This window comes from Patella vulgata, chromosome 8, assembly GCF_932274485.2.
Source record: "Patella vulgata chromosome 8, xgPatVulg1.2, whole genome shotgun sequence".
NCBI classification, from domain to species: domain Eukaryota; kingdom Metazoa; phylum Mollusca; class Gastropoda; family Patellidae; genus Patella; species Patella vulgata.
Window position 1 is genome coordinate 5064601 of NC_065886.2, and position 15218 is coordinate 5079818.

Below are 15218 nucleotides of genomic sequence, written 5' to 3' on the forward strand. Positions count from 1 at the left end.
CGACACAAACTAGGTCATTTCGGGACTAACACATATGGCTCAATCCTTAGCAGTGGAAGGAAACCGGAGAAAACCCACGATCCCACTCCTTGTCACGTCCAAGCGGGGAATCGAAACTACGTTAGTTTTTACCACATTATACGAACAATGGGTTGGGGCTCTCTTTAAAAGGACAAAATCAACCCCGCATATAATAGGAGAAAACATTTAATTTATGCATATTACACCATGGGGGTTGCAATAATAACTAGGGATTACCATAAGCGCCTGTCTGAAAATAGCAGCCTACTCACAAGCCCCCCACCTCCCAAAGTGCGCCCCCCCACCCCGACACAAGAGCATTCTAAAAATGGACTGCCGGGAACGCGTTTTGCGAGCATTTCAGAAGAAGAAACTTACTCATTGAAACTCAATGCTACCCCACAGCAACTGAGCAAACCAGTTGAAAGTCTCAGCGACCCCATAGAACCCCTGTATAAGATCCATCTATATCTATAATTACAGGTGCAAGATGTATTATATTAAACCCACCTGTATGGATACAAGGTCAACCAGCATCTATAACTTGTAGTGATTCTATTATTGTTTACATAACTAGAACAGTACCAGTAACAACATGTCCTATTGAACCGACTTTACAATGTTCGATAACTCCCGACCAAGTCAATAGACCTGCCTATAACTACGCCAACTACTATACAGTGAATAAAAGTGGTAATAATGTATCGGTTAATATAGCTAATGTATCTAAAGATAGAGATAGTGGATATTGGACTTGTACAGGAGCATTGGCTGGTTCTCAACAGAATATCACCGTTGATGTTAAAGGTAATACTAGTTTACAAAACAAAATGAAATGGGGTTTAACGTCCGATTGTAGTGTTTCGACTAGATTAATGAAGACGGGCATACATCAAACAGCAGGCTATGGGAACATTTTGTTCGGATAGCGGCGCTACGGCCTACTCTTATATCGAATTCCAACTGCCAAGGGATCGTTTACGTGTACTCTACTCTAATGTGTACACGAGACCTCGGTTTTTCGTCCAACCCGAACAGCCATATCTGTCCCTTGCCAAGACACTGACAAGCAAGGGGGTGGGTAGGTGGGGGGGGGGGCGCAACGCCGGACAATCTCGATAAACTTTCTCAAATACGGGGTGGAGGATAACTCAGGGTCGTCAAACCACCCCTCTGTTTAGATTGAACAGTTTGGTCGAACAGTTCACAAACTATCGACATTTTAAGAAGAAAATGAAACTAGAGTTAATATACTTCCTGTTGAGTATATCAAGAGAGAGAGAGAGGGAGAGGGAGAGATAGAGAGAGAGAGAAATATGGTTTAACGTCCACTTGACACAAACGAGGTCATTTCGGGACTAACATATGGTTCAATTTTATTTCAATAATTCGGTTGCGCGTAGTGGTCTTTAGCAGTGGGAGGAAACCGGAGAACCCGGAGAAAACCCAAGAGTTGGACAGGCGACCCTACTCCTTGTCACGTACAACCGGGGAATTGAAACCACGCCAGTTGACTCAATGACAGACCAGTGCTTGTTCAAGGTGTATACTCTGTTATATTATATTGTATATTGCAGTAATAAAACCAGTACCTTCTGTTAAAATCCAACTCACCCCCATAGCAAAGATTATTGTAAACCAGACCATCGATATCATCTGTACAACTGGTGTATCATATCCTCATGCTACTATCACGTGGTCTATTAATGGCGGGAATAATCTAGGAAGTGGAACTACAAGTAATAACTCTGATGGAACTACTACCAGTATATTACAATATACAGCCGATATATCGGATCATAATAAAATACTACTATGTACAGCTACTAATGGTTATGGTACATCTAAAACAGATTCTATAGCAATAATTACAAAATGTAAGTATATATTACAATGTACAGGTACTACTTGTTGTACGGCACGACTGAAATAGGCAGCCGTGGTGGCTCAGCACGTACGACGCTGTCCCTAACTAGGGATCTATCTCTAACTAGTGATTTGTCTCTACCTAGTGATCTGTTTCTACCTAGAGTGATCTGTCTCTACCTAGAGTGATCTGTTTCTACCTAGAGGGATTTGTCTCTACCTAGAGTGACCTGTCTCTACCTAGAGTGATTTGTCTCTACCTAGAGTGATTTGTCTCTACCTAGTGACCTGTCTCTACGTAGAGTGACCTGTCTCTACCTAGTGACCTGTCTCTACCTAATGACCTATCTCTACCTAGTGATGTGTCTCTACCTAGTGATCTGTCTCTACCTAGTGACCTGTCTCTACCTAGTGATGTGTCTCTACTTAGTGATCTGTCTCTACTTAGTGATCTGCCTCTACCTAGGGATCTGTCTCTACCTAGTGATCTGTCTCTACCTAGTGACCTGTCTCTACCTAGTGACCTGTCTCTACCTAGTGACCTGTCTCTACCTAGTGATGTGTCTCTACCTAGTGATGTGTCTCTACCTAGTGACCTGTCTCTACCTAGTGACCTGTCTCTACCTAGTGATGTGTCTCTACTTAGTGATCTGTCTCTACTTAGTGATCTGCCTCTACCTAGGAATCTGTCTCTACCTAGAGATTTTGAATATATACACGCACCCTCTCTCTGTGAGCTTAACATATTTACTGAAACACATATATTGATTTTGATTATCAGGTGTATTTGATATGTCTCACTAACTATACTTAGTGGTAATATAACAGGTATCTATAATATTGCCCAGTCAATCTACGTTCAATTTATAGCAACATAGAACAAATTGCAATACAAGGTTTCTTAATATCTCACCAATGTTTCTAGTCTTTTAACACTCGTTCTTGCCCTGTCCATATCATCTTCTGTATTTAAACATCTGTTTCTTATGTGCAATTTAACACTATTATATAGTTATTTTAATACCTATCTCGTTATTGTGACCGTTACCCAGTTTTAAACACTCGGTTATTAAAAGTACAATTTTAACTTTAATTTATTCCGAGTTATCGTCCTTAGTGTTGGAATAAGCTATAATCGCAAGAAACGGCACTACGGCAGTACTGCTGGTAGCTGATGTTATGTCCCTAATATTGTAGATTCACCTAGACAAGATACTAGAGTTATAACAACATCTATAGTTAGTGGTGATATAAGAGATATAGTACAACTTGTAGCTGATGTTATATCCTATCCACCACCAACTTTCACCTGGTATTATAATAATATAACTACTGGAGATGTTGAACCTATCTATAATGGTGATGTCTTTAAACAGAATGATACCAGTACATCCATCAACACTTATAGATCAACATTAAATATCAACATTACATCCAACATCTACTATACATCATATATAGTCAATGTATCTAATAATATTGGTTATACAGACCTAGAGTATCAGGTTAAACATCAATGTAAGTATAATATAACACCTTCTATACATCATATATAGTTAATGTATCAAGTTGTAGCTCAATGTTAGTATACCATCTTCTATGCATCGTATACAGTCAATGTATCTAATGACCTGGTGCTACGGAACTAAAGTACCAAGTTACAGCTCTGTGGTGCAGGACGACGGAAAGACAGTGTCTAGTCGTTCGTATGGTACGAAAACCGATGACTATCTACACGTTCGAGTTGTCGAAAAAGAGCCCTTAAAAGCTGTAATTAGATATACGAGTCGGCCGCCCCGTCCCCATAGCACATCGTAAGGCGTATGCCCGTCTTCATTATCCCAGTGGGAGCAGAAAAGTAGGACGTTAAACCCCATTTCATTCCACTTTCAGCTAAACCTGATCTACCTTCTAACATCATGTCATCACCACCAAGTCATGACAGTATCTGTATTACATGGACACCAGGATTTAATGGTGGAGATCAACAGGAATTTATTGTTCAACATTCAGTAGATAATAAAACCTGGACTAGTTCTACACCTCTACCAGAATCTAAACCTGATTATTGTATAAAGAATCTACAAGCTGATACACCATATTATATTAGAGTTATAGCTAGAAATAAATATGGTAATAGTCAACCAGTTTATCTGATATCGACAATACAAACTTTAAAGATAGGTAGGTAGACTAGATACAAAGACTAATTAAAATTGGTTGAACTAAATAAAAACAGAAATTTTAAATATGGTACTTGGATACAATATGATACTTAGATACAATATCCAAGGGGATATGGGTTCAATCCAAGAGAAATTGGGTTCAATTGAAGAGAAATTGGGTTCAATTGAAGAGAAATTGGGTCCAATCCAAGAAAAACTGGGTTCAATTCAAGAAGATTTGGGTTCAAACCCAGTCATCTGGAGACTAATATATGGTAGGTATGTATTTGAGAAGTTGGGTTGTGCAATCTGCAACTACTGGGCTACTGAAGACGGTCTTTAAGATTATTGTGTCTATGTTGTACAATAAGGTAACGACTGACAGGCGGACATGGCTGATCACATGATACTGGCTGTAGATTACTATACCATATTCTAAGCACCTCATTACTGACAGGTGTGGGTATTGCTTTATACAGTTATGCATTGTACATCTCTTTAATAACTTTACGGTAATATGTTAAGCTGCACGTGCGACGCTGCACTGTGGGACAGCTATGGCGGAATAGTAGGGAAGACACGTTCGTCGTCTGTCGCCGTTTGTCGGCCTTTATCTTATATATCATGTGTGTCATGAACTGTTGATAACTGGTAATCTGTTTGTCAGATGTTTGTGATTATTATAATATACTTTCTCATTTGATGACGATGTTGTTGACGTTGTTTGTTCGGCCAAAACCCTACACAGGGTAACCGTCTTACTCCTTCTGGAACACCCGATGCGTCTTCATTATTCGGTATTACGCTCGTATGTTTACTTCAACTAATTTGGGTTAGTCCAACTTACTATTATATTGGTTAAGTCCAACTCACAATTATTTTGGGTTAGTCCAACTTACAATTATTTTGGGTTAGTCCAACTTACAATTATTTTGGCTGAGTCCAACTTACTATTATTTTGGTCCAACTTACAATTATTTTGGTTGAGTCCAACTTACTATTATATTGGTTGAGTCCAACTTACAATTATATTGGTTAGTCTAACTTACAATTATTTTGGGTTAGTCCAACTTACAATTATTTTGGTTGAATCCAACTTACAATTATTTTGGGTTAGTCCAACTTACTATTATATTGGTTGAGTCCAACTTACAATTATATTGGTTAGTCTAACTTACAATTATTTTGGGATAGTCCAACTTACAATTATTTTGGTTGAATCCAACTTACAATTATTTTGGGTTAGTCCAACTTACAATTATTTTGGTTGAATCCAACTTAAAATTATATTGGTTGAGTTCAACTTATAATTATTTTGGGCTAGTCCAATTTACAATTATTTTGGTTGAGGCCAACTTACTATTATATTGGTTGAATCCGACTTACTATTATTTTGGTTTAGTCCAACTTACAATTATATGGGTTGAGTCCAATTTACTATTATTTTGGTTAAGTCCAACTTACAATTATTTTGGGTTAGTCCAACATACTAGTATTTGGGGTTAGTCCAACGTACTTTTATTATGATTTTGCTATTCATTTTATGGACATTTTACTCTTATTATCGAATTAAAATTAAAGCACCCTGATTTAATTTCCGCCGCTACCAATTACAAATTCACAAAACATTAAAGATGCAGCATTGTAGATCTTTTCTTTGGGCCTCAAATGTGTGTGAGAGAAAGAGAAATGGGGCTTAACGTCCACTCGACACAAACTAGGTCATTTCGGGATTAACACAGGGTTTAATTTTATTTCAATAATTCGCTTGCGCGTAGGGGTCTTTAGCTGTGGGAGGAAACCAGAGGACCCGGAGAAAACCCACGAGGTTGGACAGGCGACCCTGCTCCTTGTCACGTACAACCGGGGAATCGAAACCACGCCAGTTGACTCAATGACAGGCTTTATGATACAGCGAGCACAACTAACCATTCAGCCATCCACCCCCCCCCCCCGGGCTCAAATGTTATATTAATTGTTAATGAGATATTTATTCACATGCCAAGCCGATAATCAACTCTCTAGACTATCGGATGGTTGTGATTTGGGGCGGATTGAAGAACGATCTCCATTTAGTTCAATAATGGATAATCGAGACTTGGTGTATCATTGTAACAACAGTATCAATGAATATCTTCAAGTAGTCATAACTTCGCTCAGAATGAAGAAATTTGACTGACATTTTCAATATATTCCCTTTTCATTATCTATTTATGAACTATTATAGACAGAACGACTGGCTCTTTATCTAAATCTTACATAATGCATCTTTAATTCTATGTTTACTTACGTCAGGGCCCCACACACCAACAGGAACGAATGGAGGTTTAATAGCTAGAATTGTAACAACAATTGTTATTGTTATTATTGTCGTGGCTGTAGTGGTTTTTATTATGGTTTGGAAACGAAGACAGGGGATGGAGAAAGAAGGTTTGTGTTTATTTTATTATAATCTTAAATTCAAGGCCCTTGTAAGTTACTGTCCAGGCCACCAACGGTCGGTTTGTCACACGTTTCTATTCCCGTGTGCTTACATATATACGCCTATCCTTATTAACTGATGTTGTAACCCATTGGCTCCCTAACCCGGAGGCCCTATGTACGACCCCGTCGTCGGCCAAGAATGTTCATCAGGTTTTTCCGGGGTGGTTCCCGATTGTAAGTGATGCACGACAGATGTCCTGGCAAGGGACAACGTATAGTCGTTCGGATGGGACGAAAATCCGAGCTCCCGTGTACACATTGGCATGCACGTAAAAGATCCCTTGACAGTTGGATATGGATATAAGATTAGGCCGTAGTGCCGCTGTCCGGTCACATTGTGACCCATAGCGTATGCTCAAATCGGAACAGAACAGTAGGACGTTTAAACCTTATTTGATTTAATTTCATTTCCTTTATAAATTAAATTAACGTTATTTATACTGTTATGTACACTTAAACGTACCTGATTGGGTATTATTATGTAAACTAAGCGACGTTATTGTCTTTTGTACATAGCCCCGAGGACGCCGCCGTAAGGCCGAAAGATCCTGGCAAATATGTAAATGTATTTAAAATATAGATTTTCCCATCCAAATCTTAGTATTTTTGGTATATAAACCTGAGAGTTGAATTTAGAAAAACTTTGAAATATATATATATATTATTCTTTACCTGTATATTTAAGAATCGTCAACATATGACGGTCTACATCTGGACACAAGAACAGCAGCTACTGGTGTAGATGATACAAGTTACCAAGGTCTACAACATTATGTTAATCTACAATCATCTACTACAGAAAACCAGAATTATGACCCACTTCAGCATCGAGAACAAACTACCGTAGATGGACTCCATCATACAACAGTATATGATGGTCTGAATACAGTAGATGATAGAACTCAAACTACAGTATATGACGGTCTGATTACAGTAGATGGTAAAACTCAAACTACAGTATATGACGGTCTGAATACCGGAGATGGTAAAACTCAAACTATAGTATATGACGGTCTGAATACAGTATATGGTAAAACTCAAACTACAGTATATGATGGTCTGAATACAGTAGATGGTAAAACTCAAACTACAGTATATGATGATCTGAATACAGTAGATGGTAAAACTCAAACTACAGTATATGATGATCTGAATACAGTAGATGGTAAAACCAGAGATCACGTGTATGTAGAAGAGGGTAAATGTGCTATTTCATACTTTTCTCCATGCCTTAAAGATGGGTTCCCGCGTAAAAACTGGGTGATTTAATGGTATATATGGAACAAAAACATATTCAAACTAATTAATTTGTCATAATTGCGAAGGAATGCCCTGCTATTAAAATTCGATCAAACCAGGTCATGTTTACGTCACGTCTTGGGAGTCAGAGGAGAATTCATTGCATACATAAGACGATGTTGTCTTTAATCGCTTACTATTTATTACAAATATCGAATCCTAATTAAATTCTCGGATTATCCATAACCCGCGTCTTTTTCCGTCATTTTTATCTCAGAAAGTATTGTACGTCTAACTCTTCATAAAGTTTATCAACTTGTACATCAAGCACTCAATGTTCGCGTGAGACCTTTGACATCACGCGTGCAGAAGTTCCTAATTGTCGGGCTGTTGATTAGGGGAACCCTTACATTTTTGTCCTGTATACGCTCCATGAGTGTTTTTCGGGGAATCCAGTATTTTTCTAGTAAGATTGGATATTTCTACTTTCCATATATACCAAAATTGCCATACTTTTATTGGAAATAACCACCCGATAAATACTTTTCTGGGAACCCATCTTTAAGTACTTCAAGAATAGACCCCAACCCGAATGACCGCCATATCCAAAAATAGACCCCAACCGAATGACCGCCATATCCAATAATAGACCCCAACCCGAATGACCGCCATATCCAATAATTAGTATACTATTATTTAATACGGTGCTACTCTGTTTCACATCGCCATGCGCATAAAGATTAAATAAACCTTATAAAATTTTATTAAATGGAGGCAGGCTAAATTCATACTTCTGTCAATTCTCGAGTTATATTAGTATGCGCATTAAGTGCTCTATTTATCGGCCCTTATTAAGTTTAGTCCAACCTCGTAGGTTTTCTCTGGGCACTCCGGTTTCCTCGCACTGCTAAATACCCTTATCCGCAAGCGAATTATTGAAATAAATTAAACCATATGTTAGTCCTGAAATGGCCTAGTTTGTCTGTGTCGAGTGGATGTTAAACTCTTTCTCTCTCTCTCTCGCTCTCTCTCTCTCTCTCTCGCGCGCGCGCTAAAAAAAATATTTCACTGAGCTATTAAAGCCGGGAATCTTCCATACTTAGAATTGATTAGCACTTTACCAGATATAGATCTACGACATCATGTTGTAAATAGTGAGTGTAAATTAAAAAATTGCAATTATATTTGTAAAAAACATTTCATAGCTTGTGAGAGTGCCTGTCATAAACAGTGTACATGATGCCTGTTGGTCACTATAAATAACTATACACGTAGCCACGTAGTAAAAACAACAGGCATCAAAGGTGACTGGCATCCCCCCCCCCCCCTCTCTCATATTAAGCTTGATTGGTCGAGACTTTGAAACACAATAACTTCTTCTTCTAATTGTGGTGGAATGTTGTTCAAACTTGGTGTAGGCGTTCGTTGGGTGAATACCTTGACGGGGGTCTTGACGGAGTAAGATGATGAACATTGTCCGCTTAGGAAAGCAGAGATAAACAATGTCATTAATTTGAGGCACGATAACTTTGGTTATAATTAAGTGAGAGCTGTGAAACTTTGAGTATAGATTCATTATATCATTACCTTGACTAGGTTCGATGAGAATTTTCTGCTTAGGCCAATCAATTTGATTGGTCAAGACTTTGGAACATAACAACTCTGCTTTTAATTGCGGTAGAATATTTTAAAATTTTACCATCTTCGTTACAGATTCCACTGAATCGTATGTTAATGTGAACAAGGACGAGAATCCTGCTTATGCAAATCTTAGAACATAACCAAGCAAACGAAGAGAAAATATCAAATTTTCTCACACATCGAAATTCCTTTAATCTCCAATGATTATATACTGGGTCCATTTATTTGATCTGATATGTGGGTTTGTTGTGTGCATTGCCTGGATATTGTGTACTATCTTTAGGGTAGTGTGTAATCGTTTGTGTGTGGTGAGGTCCCCCTGCTTTAGTCCCCCAAACATGCTGGTAAATCAGCTTTTAAGTGTTAAGATGTTTTTGTCGCCCGCTTTTCGAAGAAAGCAGCAGGGGGCTATTAAAATGGGTTCGTCGGTCTGTCTGTCTCTCCGTCACACTTTTTGGGGCACAATAACTCTCTCTCTAATTGAGCTATAATGTTCAAACTTGGTGTAGGTGTTTATTAGGTCAATGCCTTGATGGGGTTCGAAGATGAGCATTTCATTTTCTGTTTAGGGTAAGCAGAGATAAGCAATTTGATGCTTTGGGACACGATAACTTTAGTTCTGATAAAGTGAGAGTGATCAAACTTGGTGTATAGTTTCATTACATCCAAACGTTGACTAAGTTCTATAATGAACATTCTCGGCTCAGGGTAAGCAGAGCGATAAATAAATTGATTGGTCGACACTTTGAAACAAAATAACTTTAAATTGAGGTGGAGTGTTGTTAAAACTTGGTGTATAGGCGTTCATTAGGTGAATACCGTGACGGAGTTAGATGATAAACATTGTCCGTATCTGCTTATGGTTAGCAGAGATTAGCAATTTGATTGCTTTTGGACACGATAACTTTGGTTATAATTAAGTGAGAGCTATGAAACTCCGAGTATAGATTCATTATATCATTACCGCAACTATGTTTGATGAGAATTTTCTGCGTAGGCTAAGCAATTTGATTGGTCAAGACTTTGGAACGAACATGACAACTCTGCTTTTAATTGAGGTAGAATGTTTAAACTTGATGTTGATGTTCATTAGGTGAATGTCTTGACGGAGTTCAATGATTAACATTTCCCGCTAAAGCCATGCAGATAGCCAAGCTTCCCCCCCCCCCTACATTTTCAGATGGTGACACAGTATTTTTTTTTATATAAACCTGTTTTAGTTGGTGGACAAGCAAGAAACGTACTCAGGCCTTGGTCTGGTCCATATAATATAATTCAAAAACTCTCTGATGTTCATGTGAAACTGCGCCGCAAAAGTGACGGATACTTAGTTAGGAATAGAGTGAATACCAATTGTCTTAAACATGGTTATTTACCCTACACCCTACACCACCATGTAATATCGATAGCGTAGAACCAGGGGCCTGTTTTACAAAATTTTATCTAAGATAAAATCCAGATTTCAGTAATTCAATTGGATAATATTAAATTGATTTTAGTGCTTAGCCAATCAAATTTGAACCATCTACTAAAATTTGGATTTTATCTTTAGTTAAGATTCCGAGAAACAGGAGACCCTGTTATATTATGGAGAGGTTGATGATAATCTTTTACCTGAACCTGATTTTGCACCTATACTGATAATGATCCTAATTTGTCACAAAATGATCACCACTTAAAAACTTTTGAAATATAAAAGATTCTTAAGATAGTATTGGGAATATAGAGTTAAATGGCTTGATTATGATTCAAGAGCTAACTCCTGGGTAAAGTTGTCTGATTTAACTGATAAGTGCCAAAAGCTTGGAACAGAAACCCATGATAAAATATCTAACATGAACAGACGATAAATGCAAATTGTTTTATATTCCTAATCTAATGTCTTTTGTTAATTTAATTCGCTTGCGCGTAGGGGTCATTAGCAGCGGGAGGAAACCGGAGGACCAGGACAAACCACACGAGGTTGAACAGTCGGGGCCCCACTCCTTGTCACGTACAAGCGGGGAATCGAAACCACGCCAGTTGACTCAATGACAGACCTCATGATACAGCGCGCACGTGCTAACCATTCGGCCATTCAACCAACACCCTATGTCGAATCAAACTGAAACTAGTATTATTAGTGATGAAATTGATTCTTTACTACATAGACCAATCTGATTAAAACACAGATCCTATTTCGTTTCGTTTTTATAGTACAAAATATAGTTTTACTTGTCTTTACTACACTAGGATCAGGAAGAGTTGTTATCATTGACGTGTTCGAGGGATTAGCCAATGAAACAGTCTGTTACGGCGAGCTTTAGGCGTATTTTGCACGGAACTGTGGGTTATCCACTAGTAACATATCAATGCTGTTTGGTTTATCAAATGTCTGACGTCATAGGTCAAAAACCGCTCGTATGACCTGTGACGCGACCTATCGCTACAACTGGTCAGATCTGTATTTTAATCAGATTGTAAATAGACATGTTATTGAACGCTTGGATTCAGAACAAGATGAATTCATATCAAACATCTGTATTCGACAAAAGAAAAATGATAAATACAGACTTATTCTAAACTTAAAAGAAATGAATAAGACTATGAAATACCAAGATTTTAAAATGGAAAGTCTTCAAACTGCCTGTGACATGATTAAACCCAATTCATGTTTGGCATCAATTGATTTGGAAAACGCCTTTCATTCTGTGAATGTGACTGATAATAGCCGAAAGAAACTTCTTTTCAGATGGAATGGAAATATATTCCAGTACACTTGCATGCCCTTCTGATTGTCTTGTAGTCCTAGGGTTTTTACGAAAATAATGAGACCGGTTATTTATTTATGTATTTATTTATTTATTCTTCAAGTAAATGTTACAACATGACAATAAATTAATGTATTATAATAAGAACTAGTGCCGCATTGCACAACTGGGAAAGTGACAACAATAAATACAGATATGTATATGAAAATAAGAACTATGTGCTACATTGTATAATTGGGATGAGAAATGAGACAAGCATAGAGAAATATGATTGGTATGGTGTCATGAAGAGACCTTTACTTAGGATAGCCCATAAATATAATATCCGTTGCTTATTTCCAATGGGGTCCATTATTTCCAAAGTTATGGCATACTTTCGTCAAAATGGTATTCTTTGTGTTATGTACATGGATGATATTAACGTTCAAGCTGACTCAGCACTAGAAATAGAGTGTCAATTAATATAGCGAACTAGAATCCTTGGGGTGCTATATAAATTGTGAAAAGTCGGCTCTTACACCCTCAAAACGAATTACATGCCTAGGTTTCATTATTAATTCAGAACAAATGACTGTACAATGACCGGATGAAAATCCTATGAATATTACTAAGTATGGTTATGAAATTCTGAAAAGAATGTCACCATCCATCCGGGAAATAGCAACATTAATTGGCCTTTATAACTCTGCAGTTCCAGCCACAATATATGGCTTCCTCCATTTTAAATATCTCGAGCTCTGTAAAATCAGATACCTTAGACCCAATCAGTGGAACTTTGATGCAAGTATGATTCTTGATGAGAATACTAGGAATGAAATTCAGTGGTGGAATGAACACATCAGTAACTCAGAAAAAAACGACTGTTATGCCAAAGCCGGTCTATAATATTCAAACAGATTCAAGTAAATCTGGATGGGGTTCTTTTGCTGAAGCCAGGGGGGTGGGGGTGGCTGAATGGTTAGCGTGCGCGCTGTGTCATAAAGTCTGCCATTGAGTCGACTTGCGTGGTTTCGAATCCCCGGTTGTACGTGGCAAGGAGTAGGGTCGCCTGTCCAACCTCGTGGGTTTTCTCCGGGTCCTCCGGTTTCCCCCCACTGCTAAAGACCCCTACGCGCAAGCGAATTATGTAAATAAAATTAAAAAAACATATGTTAGTCCCGAAATGAACTAGTTTGTGTCGAGTGGACGTTAAACCCCATTTCTCTCTCTCTCTCTCTTTTGCTGATGCCATTTTTGTTGGTGGAAATTGGTCTTCACAGGAAGGGACATTGCTCATAAACATTCTTGAAACAAAAGCTATCCTCTTGGCATTAAAATCCTCACTAAAATGAATAATTTTAATTACCAACACTTCTAGACAAGCACCAGTATTCTTTAAAGACTGACTCACGTATGCGCATTGCTATCTTACTTGTGGGGTTGGCTGGCCGAATGGTTAGCACGTGCGTGGTGTATCATAAAGCCTGTCATTAAGTCAACTGGCGTGGTTTCGAATTCCCGGTTGTACGTGACAAGGAGTAGGGTAGCCTGTCCAACCTAGTGGGTTTTCTCCGGGTCCTCCGGTTCCCTCCCACTGCTAAAGACCCATACGCGCAAGCGAATTATTGAAATAAAATTAAACCACATGTTGGTCCCGAAATGACCTAGGTTGAACCCCATTTCTCTCTCTCTCTCTTTCTCGCTATCTTACTTAATCCCTCATTGATTGACTGATAGAATCAAGATTGAACTTCAACTTATGGTAATTCTCGTTCAAACTTTTATATACATGTATTATCTAAATTATTAATTATATATACATTAATTAACTTATCCAGACCAAAATCAACTCTCGATGCCATTGAATACTCGAGAATTTAACTATATCGATTAGAACGGTTCGCCATTTAACAATTTAATTTAAAAATGGGAAAGCAATATACCAGTGCAATGGTTACCACAATGCACACATCTTGTCAAAACTACAAACAGTGATAACTTACCTCAGAATGAAGTAATTTGAATGAAATTTTCAATATTTTCATCTTACATTATCAATGTTTGAGCTATTATAGTAAGAATGGCCAGCTCTTTTTCTAAATGTTACATAATGTATCTTTAATTTTTATTAATTTGTCTCTTAAATTGTCTCTGTATCTAAATCTTACATAATGTGGTGGTTTCGTATTTTATAGATCATAACAATAGCAAGAACTTGCCGTTTATTATTTGTTCCACGCATAGTTATCTATTCATATTGCTTCATGTTGCGTCGAACTTGTAATGGGGTTTGTTTGTGAATATGCCGTCGACTTGTAGTTTGGAACTTTCTATTGGTCTATGTCTCATAAAATCAACCGATGGGAGAGTGAGATCTAAATGCACGTGCATTTCCCAGTTGCATAGCGTATAAGCGGGTATATAAGGCCTGTCAGATTCAGTCTTATTGGAACGATCGGGGGGGGGGGGGTGCGGACCTCAACTGGAGTATTAATTATTTCACTTTGAAGTAAGCATTCCACGGGATCCTACAGGAGTGATCACCTATTCCGCTTGGAACAAGCAGGGGTTCCAGGGTAGATTTTCGTCTTTGGTAGCGTTTGAGTTGGATTATGTTTTTAATTAATTTGCGAGCTCCGTGCGGGTATTATAGAAGAGTCAGTGCTTGTAGGCACTTCGCTTCCCTTTTCACGAATATTGTTAGCTCGGGCTGAGGCAAGCGTGAATTATTGTTTATATTTTGTTGTAGAGTTTCTAACTGATTTGAGGGTCTCGTTCAGGTGTTATAAGATTTGTTGTAATCGGACACGCCGTTTCTTGGTTCTGTAAAACGGACATAGTTGGCATAAGGATAGTCGATGCAAACTTGGTGCAAGTCCAATTTATTTTCAGCTGGTTTGCCACTGGTAAGAAGATGACGAACCAACTCGGATACGCGTCTCGGGCATTTCTTTTGTATTGAACGAAATAAAGAATCTGAAACTCTATAAAAGTGTTTTCTTTTAGTTTAATACAGGTGAGAAGGCTGACATCCTGTATACATATGTTTAACACATTGAAGAAGGTGTGAATT

General features: G+C 38.1%; 1 protein-coding gene across 1 annotated transcript; it reads left to right on the forward strand.

Annotated features, from left to right (window-relative positions):
* The first annotated feature begins 547 nt into the window (after positions 1-547).
* Positions 548-10721, forward strand: LOC126829403 (uncharacterized). The gene is made up of 7 exons (XM_050559230.2): positions 548-828; positions 1599-1898; positions 3085-3405; positions 3781-4071; positions 6348-6482; positions 7222-7734; positions 9489-10721. Exons 4-7 carry the CDS (start codon positions 3807-3809, stop codon positions 9554-9556), a joined length of 981 nt encoding a protein of 326 aa, XP_050415187.1. The 5' UTR covers positions 548-828; positions 1599-1898; positions 3085-3405; positions 3781-3806; the 3' UTR covers positions 9557-10721.
* The last annotated feature ends 4497 nt before the right edge of the window (positions 10722-15218 follow it).

Excerpts from the sequence above, each read along its gene's own strand:
- LOC126829403 (XM_050559230.2), top strand. The coding sequence starts at position 3,807 with ATGTCATCACCACCAAGTCATGACAGTATCTGTATTACATGGACACCA. Across the intron at positions 4,072-6,347 it reads AATACAAACTTTAAAGATAG|GGCCCCACACACCAACAGGA; the intron begins GTAGGTAGACTA and ends TACTTACGTCAG. Across the intron at positions 7,735-9,488 it reads TCACGTGTATGTAGAAGAGG|ATTCCACTGAATCGTATGTT; the intron begins GTAAATGTGCTA and ends TCTTCGTTACAG.